At 34.8% G+C, this 19,497-nt stretch overlaps 1 protein-coding gene across 1 annotated transcript in view; it reads left to right on the forward strand.

The window, feature by feature from the left end:
• Positions 1 to 619: 619 nt before the first annotated feature.
• LOC149804441 (claspin-like) overlaps positions 620 to 19,497 on the forward strand; it is a 109,707-nt gene continuing 90,829 nt past the window's right edge. The window contains exons 1-5 of the mRNA XM_089940436.1: positions 620 to 758; positions 3,827 to 3,920; positions 4,173 to 4,225; positions 12,495 to 12,552; positions 15,837 to 15,877. Coding sequence (XP_089796562.1) covers positions 726 to 758; positions 3,827 to 3,920; positions 4,173 to 4,225; positions 12,495 to 12,552; positions 15,837 to 15,877 — 279 coding nt within the window. The 5' untranslated portion in view covers positions 620 to 725. The remainder of the gene's footprint in view (positions 759 to 3,826; positions 3,921 to 4,172; positions 4,226 to 12,494; positions 12,553 to 15,836; positions 15,878 to 19,497) is intronic.

Here is a 19,497-nt window from a genome sequence, read left to right on the forward strand (position 1 = left end):
AGCTTAATGTATTTAAGCAAACAGACGCCCCGAGGTGGGAAGTTAATCTGTTTCAGTGATCTTAACTTTGTAGAAATGCGCACTGATTTGTGTTTTTTTTATTTTTTTAATTAGTATAAAACCACGAAGATATACACTGAATACAGCCCTTGGACTATATTTAATTATTTACATGTTGCTTATCTTAATTGTGGCCATTGGAAGAAATTTCATATTCAGAATTTCAATCTAAGTGATAAATTTAAGATGAACAAAATGAAATTACACAATATTCTCACTTAAAATATGTTGCAGAATTTCTTATTTAATACGTAAGCCCATAGCATATTCAAAGGTGTGAACGGATTTATTTTCACTTACTGAGCAAACGCTACTGTTTAAAAAAATAATATATAAATGCAAATAGCAGGCACTACTAATGTATTTTATGCTAAATCTTGCCCCTAAACTATTTAATATATTTATTATGAATTTTAAAAAAATATAGACAAATAATAATAAGAAGATGAGATCATTTGGTTCGAGAATTCGAACACAACATAAATGAGATCCGTCCGCTTCCAGTTTCAAAATTGCTCGCTGGTTATTTGCCGGAAGTGCTTTTGGGCAACGCGGGAAATATCAACATCAATATTTGCGCCTTGTGTTTGGGTTCGTACAAGAAGTATTCCTACAAAACGGTTCTTGATGACAATATTTGTTGTTTATTAGAGACTGTCTGAAACATGCAACCCAGTGTTGGTGAAGAAGAAAATAATGTAATTTTTTATATATAGATAATGAAATAATATAAGATAAACGACTTAAAGGGTTGGTCTTGACTTCTTGAAAATCGTCATTCGCATCATATTTATGGACAATTTGTATATAGTTTGTTTTTTGTTTTTTAAATTCTTGCTTTAGGTAACATAACCATGTATAATTATTACTTGATCTTTTGGGATATAATGCGTGTAAAATGTGAAATAAAGGAGGTCACCTTTTCCTTAAAAGTGTTTATTTTGTTTTTCAAAGTGAGAACGAATATCAGTGATGTACAATATTTTGTTCCTACGGGTATACGTGTGCATTGGTTTGAGAACAATTTTTCATTCTCAATTTAATTAGGTTGTACAATAGGATAGGTATAGAAAAAAATGAGAAGAAATTTGAAACGATTGTTGAATTAGATAAATGTTTTTCGAAGTTACAAAGATTAGGAAATTTCGGATATCTTTTAGGGAAAGAGTCCCAAAAACAAATCGTACATGGGAGAAATGACGTCTGAAATAAAGAAGTATGGCAGAGTTGGATGTGATGCTTTGGGAGTTATATAGGCAAAAATGAGATGCATCACATCTCTTGTGGAAGAAGGTCGATTTAGTTAGGCACTTGAGTATTTATCACTAAATACAGTATGCATGATCTCTTCCTTCCTTGTGCAAGAGTTTTACCAACCAATGTCTATATAAAAAGACTCTGGAGCAGTTACTCAGTGCAGCTTCCAATGTTCCAGATTTGAGAAACATTCACAAATTTGACATATATATATATAGATATACACACAATGCAGTTGGGCATTTTTGCACACTTAAGGTTTCTGTATCCAATATTGAAGCAAAATGCACACCGAATTTGGCTGATTGATGAAAATAAATAATGCAGTGCTTATCATTTGAAAAGAGGCTATTGTCACCAGAATATTCTGTTCAAAATAAATTAATTTTGGACATACCGGATAACATCCACGTGTTTTCATGACTCACGATATGTGTCAGCCTATTCTGCACATAGCTTTGAAAAGATGTAATGAAATATATTACTTTGGACTGTTTCTTTCGGCTGTTCAGTCAAGTTATTATGTCAGGTATATAGCTAGTTTTAGAAAATTCAAAGTAACAATGCCAAGAGATATTAAGCTAAAAATAATAATAATAATGAGGACTTTGTATAGTGCCTAATCTTTAGAAGCTCTAAGCACTTTACAACATTAGACAACACCTGTAAGATAAAAAACATAATGATATGATTACAAAAACAAACGTCATGAAATTACAAAACATTGAAAAAAGAACATGCAGAGAATATTTAAGGTAGGAAACATTATTAGGTCTTTAAGTTTGTTCTTGCAGTCGAAATAAGTGAGTTTTGAGAGCCCTCTTGAATGTGATCACTGTGTCTTTGTGTCTAAGTTCAGTGGGCAATTCGTTCCACGTTGCTGGGCCTTGGTATGCAAAAGAACGCTGTCTATATGACTTTGTTTTCATAGTGGGAATAATAAATATACGATTGTCAGAAGAGGAGCGGAAGTATCTTGCTGGTGTGTACACATGAGTGAGGTCGGATAGGTATGTTGGACTAGAGTCCTACAGTGAAACGTAGCACAGAGAACAAATTTTGTGTTTGATTCTGGATCGCATGTATAGCCAGTGTAGGGTACAGAGCAGCGGGGAGATGTGCTGTGATCATGGTACTCATAAGTATGATCTGAGCAGCTGTGCTTTGAAGTTTTTGAAGTTTCTGGAGCAGATATTGAGATGAACTAGACAGAATTGAGTTACATAAGTCCAGTCAGGTGCCAACAAAAATGAAGTGTTTTTAGTGGTTTTCATTGAAGTAACAGATGCTTGTTTCATTGTTTCATTCTTAACCATCTCTTGTTCAGGAGATCTTTTCACCATAACTGACTAACTGCTGTTTGAAGATTTACATCAGCATAACCAGGAACGTGTATCAATCATACAAATAAAAGTCAATATAGCAAGTATGGTCTTTATTAATAAATTCACATCACTAAAGCCAGTTTTATATCATTCTGAAAAAGAAGTTGTTCATGTAATTGGTCTTCATATAACATATGGGTATATAACGATTCTCAGCACATATTTGTTGATATAGAGTTTAACGCCATTTTTCAGCACAAGATAGGCTATACATGGCAGCCAGTATAACTGGTCTGGGAAGAACCACTGACCCAAAAGAAGCAACTGGCAGACTTTCTCACATACCCACGTTTGCCGAGCCTGAGACTCTAACCCACGCAGAGGTGAGATGGTAGTGATCTGGAACGGTGATTACTTTAGACCACTTGGCCATATTTGTTAATTAAAATGATGTCTGTTTTGTTTTGATGTTCTCTTTTTTATTTTATTTTTTTCCCCTTTTTTTATTTTTACAAATAATGCCAAACTGCCATTAAAGGTATCTTTCCATACTAAAGCAGAGTGAGATTTACACAGCTATATGCAAGACAAACATGTAAGAACAAAATTTGAGCAACTTTGAATCAAAATTATTTAACATATGGGCCTTTTAGTATTAGACAAATTATGAAGTGAGGTCAAAGAAAGATAAGAAAAAGTCAGAAGCCCCGAAAACAGTTGTTTTCGTAAAATAATTGACTTTTGTAGAAATTAGAACAGAAAGCATCCAACTGACACAGACTTGTTAGCCAACGTTTTGCCTTTGGATATTAAGCAGATGTCAGCCATATGTGTGGTCTCAGGTCTGCTGTTTTTAGATTGCTGTGAAACTTGGTATTACGGTTATTGTGCAGTGATGCACATATTGACACCTTTTGACTCAATTTTCATAAGAGTTCATGCCCTTTTTGACTTTCAGCTGGATGCATGATATTACAGAATTTTTGAAGATCAACCAATATATGCATGACCAATCATTGTACTGACTAGTTGTGAAATATTTGTACACCATTTTTTTATATTGATTAATATTGTTTCATTTCTATTATAATGGTAGGTGTCAGATGCGAGGGATGCTGGGTTTATTGATTTGAGTATATTGCTTACCTTTTGTATTGTTTAATCTTTCATCAAATTTCAAATAGATTCACCAAGAAGTATTCAAGGGTGTGGAGAATAATGAAAAGGCTGACTCTGGGATGGATGAAGATGTTCAGTCCATCAGGAGTCCAGATACAGGTATGTTTTCTATGGTTTTTATGAATTGTTTTAATTTTAGTGGTGAGGGATTGTAACAATATGTGGAACAGACCACTTTGGTTAAGATTTCTAGTCATGAAGAAATGATGCTTGGTTTTGAAATTTTGGATTTGATGCAAACTTTATTTTAATCTTTTTGAAAACTTTACATGATTCATTTTTTCATTTAGTCACCTTGTTGAATATTCCACACACTCCTTAGGTTATCAATTTGCTTTTCTTTTTATCCAGGAGAAAATGTTGACAGTGATGAAGATGTGATTCAGAGAAGACCAAAGAAGAAGGTCAGACATCACTTTTCTTCATTTTTTATTTCTTCAGGAAATTGTTTCATTTAGTCTGTTTTTTGTTTTTTTTAAACTTGATGCTAAAGCAAAGAAGTTTGAAAATTAATTGCATACTGCATTGATTTCCCGAGTGAAGGCTGTTCACATATACTATAATTGATTTTCATGACGGCGTTAATCAAGTTATTATAATTACAAATAAATATAAATATAATAACATATCTGGAGTACAGATCAAGGCTCAGGCTAGGTCAGAAATTTAGGTTGAAGTTTTTCTTCTTCTATGATTTCCAAGATGGGAAGTTTGAACTTGCAGGAAGACATGGTATGGGTTGGGAAGTACCTCCCAATTTACAAATTCAGTAATGGGGTAGAATTGAGTAGCCATTAATATTGATGTCATAGGAAGTAAACTAATATCGGGGCTTGCGTCTTGAGGAGTGCAGTTGCTCTTGCATGCCATCACAGTCCTTAAGTTGATTTCAGGAGAGTGATCAATTGCTCTCTCAACTCATATTATTGAAAACAAAGATACCCAGATGTATTTTGAGCAAATTTCTCAATTTTTGTCCCAAATTTTATGTCATTTGCCTTTCACAAGTACAGATGTGTTTACACGTTCTGCCATTTTGATATATGATGTCATGTACTGTAAAGGATGACGTAAATATTTGAGGAGAGTGAATAACTTTCCTCAATACTTCCTGGAGATCTGTTTGTGACTCTTTCTGCATTTTACAAAACACAAGGCCTGCAACATCATTGCTATATCTAAATAATTTCCTCACAAAAATATGAAAGAAAATTGCACCTCTACTAGTTGGTAACTGCCCCCTAGTTCTTAATATAGGTTGTAATCGCTTAGAGTCGGAGACGTTTTGTCTTCTGGGTAAATTTGAAAAGTCCCAAATGTCAAGAACAACACGAATGTGATCTGACTTAGATTTGTTTCGTGTAGTCTTTTTTTTTTTCAAGCCTGAATTTAATTGTTTGCCATATTGATAATAATATTGAGGTCCATGGTCTATTAGGGTCAGATGTCCTTTACTGTTGCAGGTAATGCATCTATAAAACATCATCAAAATATTCTTCATGCCAAGTGTGCTCTGTAATGATCTAAACATGCTTCTTTTTTTCCAAACATGAATGTTTAACCTTTGCCCAAAATAAATTCATTGTTAAAATTTACTCTTGACTGGTAGTTTTCAACAGTCCAGTTATATCTTTCTTTAACCATAAAATATCAGTGTACTATTTTGCTAAGAAATTGTAGTTCCTTACATTTCCTCTCCTGAATTCTAACTCTTTTATCTTCTGTTGACAGTGCTCTCAGAAATGTGAACACTGACAGACTCATAAAAGCTTTAGACTACTCCTGCAAAAAGTGTCTTCAATTGTCACAGATTGCGATAAACAAGATGAGAAATTACAGGATCACCCCATTTGCTCAAGAGTTTTGGAATCTTATTTATTTCTTGATTTCTGTGCCCCCCCCCCCCATGAAACTTTCTCAAAAGTACATTGTGACCTTGCTATAACACAGTAATTCGGGTCCATAGAACCTGACCATGTTATAGACTGAACCATGTTATAACCAACCAAGTCAATTAACTGAAGAAAATGATGTGTTTACCTAACATATGTGGGGTGGGTGGGTAATAAAAACAATCATAGAAATATGTTCTTTTGATTAAATGAAGACAAACTAGTCTGAACACATGTGTATTGACAACATACATTTGTGTATTACAATCCATAATCCATTAAGTATTGTACTTGTATATAATAAATCCATGAATTCAAGTATATAGACTTCATGTATGACTCGCATCCCATTAGAAAACACCAATAACATATTTATAAAACAAATGTTTGAACTCAATTTGATCTATATTCGATTGTCACTTAACAATTCACTACAATTGTTGCAAGTAGCACAAGGCAGTAGCTGTTTATATGGTACATGTACTTTAATTAGCTTAGATTGTGGTCAGCTGGAGACAGAAACCTCTTGCTGCAGCTACCCAGGGTATGATAAAGAAATGAAAACTTTAACAAATTAAAAAGTTTATTAAACATTATTGCAAGATACTCCATCCTCAATTAACTTAATGGCCATATATCTGTGGTTTCAAGAGATTGGAAATTTAATTTGCATTTATGCCGCCATTGGTAGCTACCATAAGCATTTTCTTGCTACAAAAGTGAAACTTTCATGGTACAATATGTTCCAGTCACTTTGGAAAATGCAACAATCTACCAGATTCCATTGTTTTTATTTAACTTGCTGCCTTCCTTTGATGAAAGGTTTAATGTTTTTATTGAAGATTATAGTCTGCTTTCTTTGATGATTTGTGCACGTTATTGAAGTTACCAGTAAAGGACAGCTTTGGAACACCAAACATGTATGTTTCTTTTTGCGGCGGTAACATGAGACTGATTTTTTTTTCTCATTTGCTTAGTAATTATACAGAAGGATCAGTGCTTCAAAGGTGATCTGTTTTCTTTGAAGTTTAGCAAAACTTTTTTTCTGGGTTCATCTTAAAAACAAAATGAATTAGCAGTCAATTTGTAGATTGTAGCAGTTACTTTTCCTGCTTTGAAAAGTTGGTCGATTGTGGTTAGTCCTGGTAGCATATATACACCAACAAGTAGATCTCATTTTTTTTGGTTTTGGTGTTTTTTGCGGGGTTTTTTGTGGTTTGGGGGGTGACATTTCTGTTGTCTGAGTGATGCTGCATCCCATGCTTGCATCAGAAATTAAACAAAAAAAAAGGCCAACAGACAATGAATACACAGGTGTTCTGTTCTGACATGGATTACTACAGAGAAAAATAAAGTATTTAATTTAGTGAGTGTAAAGAAGAGGAATTTTACCTACAATCCACTCACAGAGGTCAGTCAAAATAAATATATTAATTACTAGCGAGCAGATGATTATCTGATACTATTTCCTCTGAAAGATCTATTATGAGATAGTGCCTCATCTAATTGATCTCCGTTTCCAGAAATGTTAAAAAAATATATATAAAAAATGCAGAGATCTTACAGTATTCAGGCCAAGATGTCAGAATAAGTGGATTATGATATAACAGTGAAGCCGAGCATGGTCCCTGAAGACACTTTTTACACGTTTTCGTATACGAGATAAATACGTGTATATGAAATTGCAGGAGCCATGACACGATCGTCTTATATTAGAATTCTATCTTCCCCAAAAATGATAATACACTTTTGCACATTACTTTTCATACTTTTAAGAAAAAAATTAATGTATGAAAAATGGACACATGTATATGAAAGTTCTGGAACCACGTCACAACTGTGTTACAATGGAGCGTGCTATAGCAGGGTCACACTATGAAATTTCGGGAGCCAGGCCACAAGTATGTTATATCCGTATTCATGTCATAATGGAGCATGCTATAGCAGGGTCACACTGTATATGATTTTAAGAATGTGATATTCCAATTGTTTCAGATATTTTTCATGCCGCTAAAATCTTTTTTGATTAACTGACTTATCATATGCCTTTAACCTTCTGTAAATTCCTTTCCATGAAGCATGATGTTTTGTTTGCATCAAAAATTAGTACTTGCAGCAAATATTGTTTTATACAAAATTGCTGCCTGAACAAGCAAGTGCAAAAATCTTGCAAATTTGTTAAAATTGGCACATATGGAAAGCAGTGTGAAAGAACTCCTGCAAATTAGTTCAAAGTCACGCATGTGAAAATGCTCTGTGCAGTGTAAAACTTTTGAGTGTTTAATCTTCAAGACATGTTTTTGGGTAGGCAATTGTTTGCACATCTGGGAACTTTGGCTTGACATGAATGGTTGTTAATATAAATTTGATTGGTACATTTGTCCCTAGAACAAGCATTGTCATGGTTTTAACTCCTTGCATTCATTAAGGAAGTTTTTCAAACACTGGTAGAAAACGCAAAATGGCTGAGTACAAACATGGTTCATCTTCTGATGACAGTTCATTTGGCAAATACTGGCTGGTGATGACAACGATTTTGAAAGTTTAAAAGTATATCAGATTATTGGAGCTGGAAGGTGTTACTGGAAAAACCAGTGAGCAATTTTGAGCCAAAAAATGACTGGATATTGGTCTGATGGGCATTACCAGATGGCATGCCAGTCTACCTTCTGTTCTTATGTGGTGTTTCAAAATTAAATAAAGAAATGGAGAATATCAAGCTTAATTAAGATACAGCCATTTTGAAAGTGGAGTACAGGTTTCATATCTTTTCTTAAACAATTCAGGACTGAGAAATGTTATGCTACAAAACTATGTAAGTGAAGTTGAATGTATACAAATTTCATAGAGGAAAATTAAAAAGGATTATTGTGCATGTGCAAAACACAGGAAAGTAAATCCTTGGCACCGTTCATGGTTGTGAGAAATCTCAGAAATATCCAAGAGACAGTACCTTAGAGCTGTGGATAATTGTACATGACAACAATAAAGAATGGTTTCCCATCTTGTTCCAGCTGACTGCTCATATGCCTCTTCAGATAGCAAGCAGATTGTGTGTGTTTGGGGGGGTATCTCAGCATGGAATATTATTCATACTCAGATATGGAACTGATCGAGTTCTGAAACGTCAGGTTAATGTATTTATACACCTAGAGGGGACATCTTTCATGAAGTTGCCAGCTCCTGTACAGGAGGTTCCAGGTATGGAAGTAACCCATTTCTTCCTGAGGATGATCACTGACACATGGTAGGAAGATGTGGGCTCCTGTATGGGAGGGATCCTTGGTGTAGGGAGTTGCCATCAGCAAGTAGCAAGTCCCACCTATCCAGCACAAAGGAATTGCAATCATATCACTAAAGGATGTGTGAATTTAAGTCAATGTGATACATTTTGTTAGAGTCAACTTCTCCAAAAGGGAATCTTCCCAAAAAGGTCATTATCTGACTGGTCTTGGAGTTACAGTCATAGAAAGTCTCTAACTGGGTGCAGATCACTGGTATGTTGGTTGGTGTTAAAATTCAGTGGCTTGGACATTGAGTGGCTGGTACCAAACCTGGTCACAAGTCTTCAGGCCAGGTACTGGGTTTTGACCACCTGTCATGGAGAAGGGATGGGGTGGAGGGAGTTGATAAATTTCCCACCCATCCCTACCACATTTTTCTTCTTTTTTTCTTTCTCTTCATTTAGACTCTTTAACTGGAAACATGCTTAGAGTTTTGATGACCCATCAGAGGGAAGGGATTGGGTCTACATTCACCTCTTTCATGTTACTGTTTAACCTCTAGAGAACATGGGGATTCCCACTATTCTGTGGTATATTGGCCATGTCCTCTTCCCCCATCCATGGATTACTTTGGGGTGGCTTTATAAATCAGTAATCTGGGCACACCGAAGATCAAAAGGAGGAAGTGTTTGTGAACTCTGGCAAGTTCCAAGATGAACCTCTCTCAGCTTGATCTTGTCATCTGTTGGTGTCTCAGTCCTCATCCCACTCTGTGGGTCTTGAGGTGGACAAGAGGACTTTTGATAAGGCATTAAAGAGGTTTAAAGCCTAATTCCACCTGATTGGTATCCAAATTCCATATCATCTTGGACACTAGGATCCTCTCCAGTTTTCATAGACATTCCTGGGCACCATTGTAAAACTCCACCCTCCTTTGCGGTGAGGATGCTGGGACAGGATTTGTACAGACCCTTCACCCTCAGTTGCCAAGACCCCCTTATCTCTATTATAGTAGGGTGCCTCATTGAACCTGTTTTTGCAGCAGACGCATGAATCCAGGGCTGCCACTTATCCCAATTTTCTTGGGATCATCCTGATTTTGTTTTTGTTCAGAATTCTAAAATTCATATTTTTTTAACTCCAAACCCCGATTTTAAAATGCAAAAAGAAGTTCTGAAAAAAATCAAGCTAAATTTTATAGTGAAATAAATAAAATGGAATTGGTAAAGAGAGTGACAAGCAAATCGGAAACAGAAATATTCTATATTCAGCAAAGAGATTCAAGTGAATCAGAAGCAGAAATATTGTGTATTTGGAGTCAGAACTGAATGAATTTCACATAACTATTTCCGCTTTGTTGTATATCATTTGTAACGATATAAGAGAGCAAACATTGCTGGTTTTATATACCTTTTGATTCGTAATGGTTTTGCCTTCTTTGAAGAGAGCAAAAGTAAAGCAGAAATTCTACAAGGAATGCACTAAAACTTCAAGTTTTTGTAAATATATGGTTGTAAACTCGGATCATGTTTTTTTTATTTTCCTTTTGGCATCATGATTTTCATTCCAATCAAGGTGGCAGCCTTGGTGCATCATTTGCTTAATAAACAGTAGTTTCCTGTTTCACTTACTGGGCCTGTCAACTCTTTCAAGGACCTCTATTTTGTTCCACCAGTCCCAGCTGGTATATCTACAACATGAGGTGTACACCCTTCTAAGGAAGAGCACAGTAGAGGGGACAGTGAAAATCAAAGTCTGGGATATTATTACTGGATCTTTCTGATTTCAGAAGAAAGGATAAAGTTTTGACTTGTCATTCACTATTGAACAAGTTTCTTGTGGAGACGTGCATCTCAGTGGAATACCATCAATGCAGTACTGTTAATTTCACCTTTGGCCATGTTTATCATAATATCAGACTCGTGGGCAGTTGTGCTCCACTTTCCTCAGTTGTATGAGCCATGATTGCTAACAGAACCATATTGGAACCATTGTTTACAAGAAGGGGACAGGAATAGGTGTTATGAATTCATAGGTCTGCAATAATTGAAACAAAAAAAATATCAGTCTTACATACATGTTAATGTAAATGATATACAATCTGCTTATGACATGTATCACACTTTAACCTGGAGGCTCTCTGAAACTAAGAACTTATTATTAATATTATTACTACAGACTTTGGACAAATAGGGATGTAACAGAAAATGTTTTAGGTTTATCCAATGCTTTCAGTAGAAATTCAGGTTATTGAGTCAGGACCCTGAAGTGTAAATCTGGGGAGTTTAATTTGAAGAGTCAAAATTTAAATTTCAGGAATTAAAAACTTGTACTTACAAATAGGGGTGAAACCATTAATAAATTGATGTATCAGTATTTATTCTATATTGATGCTGATATCGATGCAAGAGATGAAGCATTTATACAAAAGGACTCAGTACTAATTCAGTTCACATAGTAAACCTATGCAAACACCATGATATTAAAAATTCAATAACTTAAAATTTTTGAGTGCTCCTAATCAAACCTATATTTATCAGTATAGATGAAACATGAATGTCAGCTTCTGTTTAGTGGGAATGGACCTACATGTGTTTAAAACATGTGCTGCATGTGTTTAAAACGTGTTTTCAATTCTGCACCAAAGAGTCAGGTGCTAATTTTAGTAATGAGTGTTCCAAACTCAAGACTGTTAAGGGACTGAAATTCCATCAGCAAAACAATGTCTCTATTTTTTTTCACTTACAACTAGGAAAAACTCTCAAAAGATTCTTTTTCCTACAAATAACTTACCTTATTAACCAATCCTGGTCAGCCTAACCCATATATACTTTATTTTATGTTCACCCATTTCCAGGCTGGTTCCCATTTTACCATACCATTAGTACTGTGTCCAAAAGGATACTTACCCAATACAAGAATCTTCAACTGTCATGACTAACGGTAATTACTAGTTGTTTGCCTTTTTATTCATTCATTTGAGAATTCAACTGAGACAGCTGATACAGGGACATGCATTTATGTCAGTAACAAAAAAATCTTTTCACAACTCCAATTGCTTTCGAGAAATTAGCAAGCACAAGATGACTAACTCTAGTGGTTCACAATCTGCCCCCCCGCCCCCTTCAATGCTGAGTAATTTTTCCCGTCGGCACCCTTAGCTGCTGGGACCATAATGTCAAGAAGATATTCCAGATTTTTTCACCATGTATGATTTAAGTTATTCACTGATCATGCAGTGATCACCATGTATGATCATTCAATGACCATTTTTATGTGAAGTTTCAATATTTGCCTCACATTTTGTCTATTTGTACTAAATATGAGGGCTACACCTCTGGTGTGTCATGCAGTGAAATATGTTATATTCGGTTCTCAGCTGTGGTTATTGTTTGTTCAACGTCCAGAGTATATAGGTTTATGCTAATCCATTTAATGGTTTGGATTGAATATCTTTATTGCAAGTTAAGATTTAAAACAAAATTTTCTATTTAGCTTTTATGGTTAATCCAGAATTGTGGATGAGTCTATAATATTTAAAAAATTACATTTTACAGGTATGTCATATTCTTGATGATGATGATAGTGAGGGTTCAAGGGATGCCACCTCTACTGGTAGGTTTAGTTTTTATATGAGAGTGAAGACATGACAGCAGTCTATAGATATGTTACTTTTGTATAATAATGATCCTGAATCTCCAAGAGACTAGTGCAAGATTGTATAGGTTCAGGAATTTCTAATGCAGTCATTTTTTTTTAGATTCAATGCTTGATACAATTCCTCATCAAAAAAATTGTACCATAGGTTTTCCTGTAGTAAAATAACATTTGAAATTATTTATAACATCTTTTCCACAAAGCTCTCCCGTGTTATAGTGGGTACTGTGCTATATACCAAAATATGTTACTGTGAGAACCATGTTATGTACCGAACACTGTTATAGTGAGGACCGTGTTATGTATTAAATTACGTCATGGTGAAAGTCATGTACTGAACCACATTATACTAAGAACTGTGTTATTCTTCAAACTTTGTTATAGAGAGAACCACGTTTTATGTACAGAACTCTGGTGTATCGAAAAAAATGTAAAATCTGGAAGTGCGTTATAATGGGGAGAGCAGTATTAGTTTTTAATAGTTTCCTAACCATAGCTGTAAGATGTGAGTGCACTATGGTAATTAACTTGTCCTGGTGTTTTTCTTTAGAAAGTCATCATTTGTTGGTGACTAAAGAAAATTCATTCTTTTTGAATCTCAGAAAGTTTTGTTTCAAAAGATACTCTTTTCACTCCAATTTGATCAAGTAGAGCAAAGGTTCTTTTACAGTCATACTTCATACTTAATTCTCTCTCAATATGATTACTTCTTTTGGATATTCGTGCCTACAGTTTGGTTGAATAACAAGTTTTGTACACCCACTACTTGAAGGACATGTAGATTTAGGTCCTGTCCATCTACCCATCCCTGGATGCTTGCTTGCAAAAATGAAACAAAACTAGCAAGTGCAGATAAATAAAAGATGGCAGCAGTATATACATCTGCTGGACCGTAAGCTACTGTGAATCACTTGTAATGAATAGGGTACCAATTTTTGCAGTTTTTGTGGGTAAGTTAAACCAAGAATTTAAAGTCAAATTTAAATTATAAACCATGTTAATATTTGAAGTGTGCTTCTCCAGGCCCACCTACCTCACAGTAAGCCATAGTAAAATGATAAGGAATCATTCATTTTAATACCAGTGGTATTTATAGTACTGATTTAATTACGTCATAGTAATAAACACAGCTGTTTGTATCCTTGACTTGATAATGCACATGTTCATTTCTAATGGCTGAATGCTCAATAAAACATTATCTAATCCAGTGAAATTTGCAGTTGTATAAAAATGTTAAACCATTTAAGTTCAAGACAGCAAAATGTTGATCAAAGTCTGCACCTTTTTTTAGCACACCTATCCTTGAATACCGTGGTAGTAATTTATTTATGAACAGGTCCATGATGAACACGCTATCATTTACAGTTAGTTCCTTTCTGAAAAGATAGATTGATGCCAAAGCAATGAAGGATCATACTCAGTAGAATCCCTTAATTTGATAGGTGGCACCATGGAGCAAGGCGGTCCAAGATGACCTCAGTTTACAAACAAAGAATTAGCAGTATATTGGTCTTGCTTTAAAAATGTCTCCATTTGATGGATCATGGATGTTATTGTTGCTCAGAGGAATTTTTAAAAAAGCTAAATTATAAGAGTAAACGAAGTTAATTGTTGCTCAAGAACTTTTAAAAAAATGAAATAAATTATAAGAGTAAGAAGTTAATTGTTCAGTAAACAAATATTAAGTATAATCGTTGAAAATGGAAAAATCACATTTTGATATCTGCATTAAAAAAAATAGAATATGCCCTATTTTCATATTGAAATTGGTATATAAGATCAAAGGCCCAAAAAGATTGTTTCTGGTCAACCAACCGTCTGTTTTTCATTACTGACCCTATACCCCACCCCCCAACAAAATTATTTAAAAAGATTCTGTAAATTGATTTGTGCATCTAAATGAGCCAAAAGTACTTGTAGCACTTAATACATTATATACACTAATCATTGTTTGTTTTTTAAAAACGCCTTCCTACCCTAATGTTAAAACCAGTGCAATAGGAAACCCATTTTTTTTTTTTTTGTTGGCAAAATCGGTTAAATACAAGCAAAACATATTTTTTATTCAGATTTATGCCAAGTGATAGCAGTGAAAAACTTAACTAATCAATCCAATTTACTGCAGAATTGATTAAGCCAGTTCGCTTTGAAATGCTCAGGAATTAATTACAATCTATTAAGTAGAACAAACTTGCTCATTATTTTATTTTGATTTTTTAAAAAACTTTTATATAATAGATCCATAAAATTAAGTACCCACAGATATCTGTGTTGGAACAGAATCGTGAAATTTTATACATTCAAATCTAAACTGATTCACAATATTTTTAAACACCCACTATGAGGTAGAACGTATTATGCTATGATGTCTGTCCATGCATTGAAATTTATGTTGATCAAGGTAATGTTATTTTCCAGATAGATCTCCAAGATCACTATATTCAAGTTTTTCTGAACTCTTTTTATTGTTTTTAAAAACAAAAACTTGATTTTTACTAACATAGCAATGTATCAGTCAATTTTTCTTATATTTCTTGCCTTTTTCATTGGGACACTAGTGTAGATCTAAGCAAGTAATGAATTATTCAGGGCAAGTATATCCTTTGAGAACTTGCCTGGCATGGCATGTGATCTAGACAATAATGTCAAGCCATGGCTCTTTAGAGCTAAAGGGCAGTGTAAGGCCGTCGTTATTGTTAAAGCTCAGGGCCAGTGTCAGGTCATGCCTCAATATTAAAGCTCTGGGGCAGTGTCAGGCCATTCTTTATTGTCAAAGCTCAGGGGCAGTGTCAGGCTATTCTTCATTGTTGAAGCACCGGGGCATAGTTAGGTCATGCTTCATTATTAGAGCTCTGGGGGAGTGGCTGGCCATGCCTCATTGTCAAAGCTACGGGCAGTTTCAGGCCATTCCTAATTATCAAAGCACTGGGGGAGTGTCTGTCCATTCCTCATTATCAAAGCAGAATGAGTGTCAGGTCATGCCTTGTTGTCAAAGCTCAAGGCAGTGTCAGGCCATTCCTCATTAACGCACAGGGGCAGTGTCAGGTAATTACTAATTGTCAAAGAACAGGAGCAGTGTCATGCCATGCCTCATTATCAAAAGCTCAGGGGTATGCTTGACATGCAGACCACAGTCAATTTGTTTAAAGTAATTTTGTTTTTTTACTTAAGGCATAGATTTTTTTACCAACATTTTGGACATGTCAAGTATGCTTGAAATTTAAATCGAGTCTTCCTTTCAGAGAAACAAGCTGAAAATACAAGCAAGGCAAAGACTAAATTTGTAAGTTGTATCTAGTAGTTTCTTTTATATTTTCTTTCCCAGCTTTGTTGCGCCATACTATTTGTAACATGAACCTTGCTGTGTTCTTCATTGCTGCACACAGGATTCCAAGGTCAGGGGACATTGTGACCACCTGTCCTCCATATAATATTTGGGAGACACACACATTTTCAGAGATAAAGAAAAATACCAGATGGTAATTAATGCATTATGAGTGTTTAAAAAACAAAGCAATACTTGTGTTTGATCTGACAGTTTTGTCATCACAACTTTCTGTCCTCTGCACTGCACTATTTTATTCTTAGACACGTATTATTGTTATAAACATTTAATCAGGTGCTCCAGAAGCCCAGAAGAACATTTATGAAGTTCAATAGCCACAAAAGAAATGCATTATGAAATGCTCCACTCAGGATCTTGATCATTTTAATGATCATATATCATCACCTAGCATTTATTATAATCCAATGTTTACAGGACTATTTTTCTTATACAGTGGAACCCCGCTATAACGCAACAATTGGGCTCCACAAAATTGGATTGCGTTAATGCGGGGTTTTACAGTATTTTATTTTTTTGAGAGAACAACTCATTGGCACATATACATGTTTTCATGTCTAATGTATGTGATGAACAGGGTATCAACGCCGTTTACTTGCCATCTGATATCGTACCGTTGGGGCTTGAAATTAATCCATAAAATATGTAATTCCATTGCAAAAATTGCATACATATTTAAACTATTCAATAATTTTCTCGCACATTATTATGTGTCTGAATTCCATGGGAAAAATTAACAACAAAATTAGGTTAAGAAAGACGAAGCACATGTACAGTTCATTACGTTCCAGGATCTATGAATGGTGTCTGTACAAATTTCATACTGCTAAAATTTTCTCATATGCATTTCCGTGTACATTTATCCATTGCAAATTTTCAATAATTAACGCTTGTATGCCTATTTGTTTGAACGACTCCAACAAGAATAGTTACCATCAACATGTGCTTTCATTGTGCATATAACTTTTACTTCGAAAGAAACATGTGAAAGCTACTATACTAATCATGGCACAAAGTGCAGTGAATGATTTGCGTTTGTGAACTTGTTTTTCCATAACAGTAAAATAGTTTTATAAAAAAATAGGAAATTAATAACGAGTTTATAAACAAACACCATACCCATGTAAAATCCGAGAACTAAGTGCAATACTGCAATGGTCACGGGTCACTTTTTAAAAAAAAATGTGAAGCTGAACGCATGTATAATTTCATACCCTTTCAATTTCCAGCTAATAAAGCGGACATTACTTACTGGTCAACTGATTGTGTCTAATAACACCGCCAAGCCCAGCAAACATGTTGGCCGCTTTCGTTTTTTAAATGCTTATTAATTTGTGAGAATATTTTATCAACCACCGCATTGTCTGCTGGTTGTTTGTGTATGCAGTTAAAGAAACACGTCAGCTATTGTTTGAGCAACGATGGTATACAGAATTAATTGAAGACAATCACAAAGATGACTTACTGGCTTTACTCATGGATCAGTAACAAGTAACATTTCCAATAATGTTTATTTTGGCATAACACTTCAAGAACCTGGTGAAATTGTTAAATTTCAGAAGCCAAGCCACGATCATATTATCTTCGAATTTATACTCGAACTCTTCCCCAAAATGATAATAAACGTTTTACATACTATTTCTCATAGTTTTAAAAAGTATTTTTCTGGGTACAAGAGAAATACACATACGTGTATTTAAAATTTCAGGAAGCTTGCCACGATCGTATTATATATCGTATTATACTCTGATTCATACACGATCTCTTCCCCGAAATGATAATATTTTTTGGCGCAAAGTGCAGAGAACGAATTGCGTTTATGAACTTGCGTTACGATAACGGTAACTTATTTTTATAAAACAAGTTCATAAGTAAATCCCATACACATGTAAAACCCGAGAACAACGTGCAGTAGGCCTGCAATGGTCACAGGTCACTTTTATAAAAAGAAAAATTAAAAATCTGAATGCATGTACAATTTCATACCATTTCCATTTCCAGCTAATAAAGCGGACATTATTTAGTGGTAACATGTCCAATAATGTTTATTTTGGCATAACACTTTAAGAACCTGGTGATATTGTTAAATTTTAGAAGCTACGCCACGATCGTATTATATTAAAATTCATGCGGAAACTCTTCCCCAAAATGATTGTAAATGTTTCACACACTATTTCTTGTACTTATAAAAAAATATTTTTTCCCGGTATGAGAAATACATACATGTGTTTAAAATTTCACGAAACACGCTGCGATCATATTAAATTCGAATTCATATGCGATAATGATAATACATTTGTTATTCACTATTTCATGTACTTTGAACAAAAAATAATTTTCATATGCGAATGAATATACCAAATTTCGGTAGCCACGCCATGACTGCGTTATATCCAAATTCGCATTATAGCGGGGTTGCACTGTATTTGCAAAAAATAAATCATTGAATAAATGACAATTTGTTTATTTTCTCCAGCACATTACAAGCTCACATTATCATTAAGAACAAATTTCTGCCACCTCTAGAATTCAGTCCTTTTATAGACATAACATGTTTCTGTCGGTAGCTAAAACATAATGCACATAAACTTTCAAGCAGATTTGGCAGGGATATGCTTTTATAGGCAATGGCATAACTACTTTCTTGCATTGCTTTATTGCTTACTTTAGGGTACAGAGAAGTGTATCAAAGTTTGATTATATGTAATGAGCTTATTTAATAAATTATTTCCTTTTCACGTTGTACCTGTATAATAATTCCTTGCAGATATTTATCCTTACATCCAGCTGTTCTTTTTCAAGCAGTTTGGGCACCACAACTGGCACGAAACCCTTGGCATTCCTAATTCCTTGTTCAGAATTTCCTCTGGACAAGTATAAAATATAAAAATTGTATGCTGCCTCTCAGACAATAACACATCTGTCATCCTTCATGCATACTTCCACTGAATTGACATATTTTTTTGGAAGAAATGTCCTTGGGATACCTTTTCCATATCATAATTAACAGTTTCTATGCCATCACTAGATTATTTTATCCTTCCAAGTCAGTGTTAGGCCCAAAAACATCATCCAAGTTAGCTTTAGGCCCATAAACATCATCCAAGTTGGCTTTAAGCACATACACATCATCCAAGTCGGCTGTATGCACATAAACATCATCCAAGTCAGCTTAGGCACATAGATAGCATCCAAGCCAGCTTTAGGCACATAAATAGCATCCAAGTCAGCTTTAGGCCCATAAATAGCATCTAAGTCAGCTTTAGGCCCATAAACATCATCCAAGTCGGCTGTATGCACATAAACATCATCCAAGTATGCTTTAGGCCCATAGACATCATCCAAATCTGCTTTAGGCCCATAGACATCATCCAAGTCAACTTCAGGCCCATAAACATCATCCAAGTCAGCTTTAGGCCCATAGGCATCATCCAAGTCAACTTTTTGTTTTTAAAGGATTTTCCTCTTTTTGCATACAGTCTTTAAATCACTCTTCAGTGATAGACTCATTTGCCATTTTGTCCCTGTGTCTGCTTATATTACCTAGAGAAAGTTGGCAT

Source organism: Sinohyriopsis cumingii, chromosome 2, assembly GCF_028554795.1.
Source record: "Sinohyriopsis cumingii isolate HCF-2022 chromosome 2, ASM2855479v2, whole genome shotgun sequence".
Taxonomy (NCBI): domain Eukaryota; kingdom Metazoa; phylum Mollusca; class Bivalvia; order Unionida; family Unionidae; genus Sinohyriopsis; species Sinohyriopsis cumingii.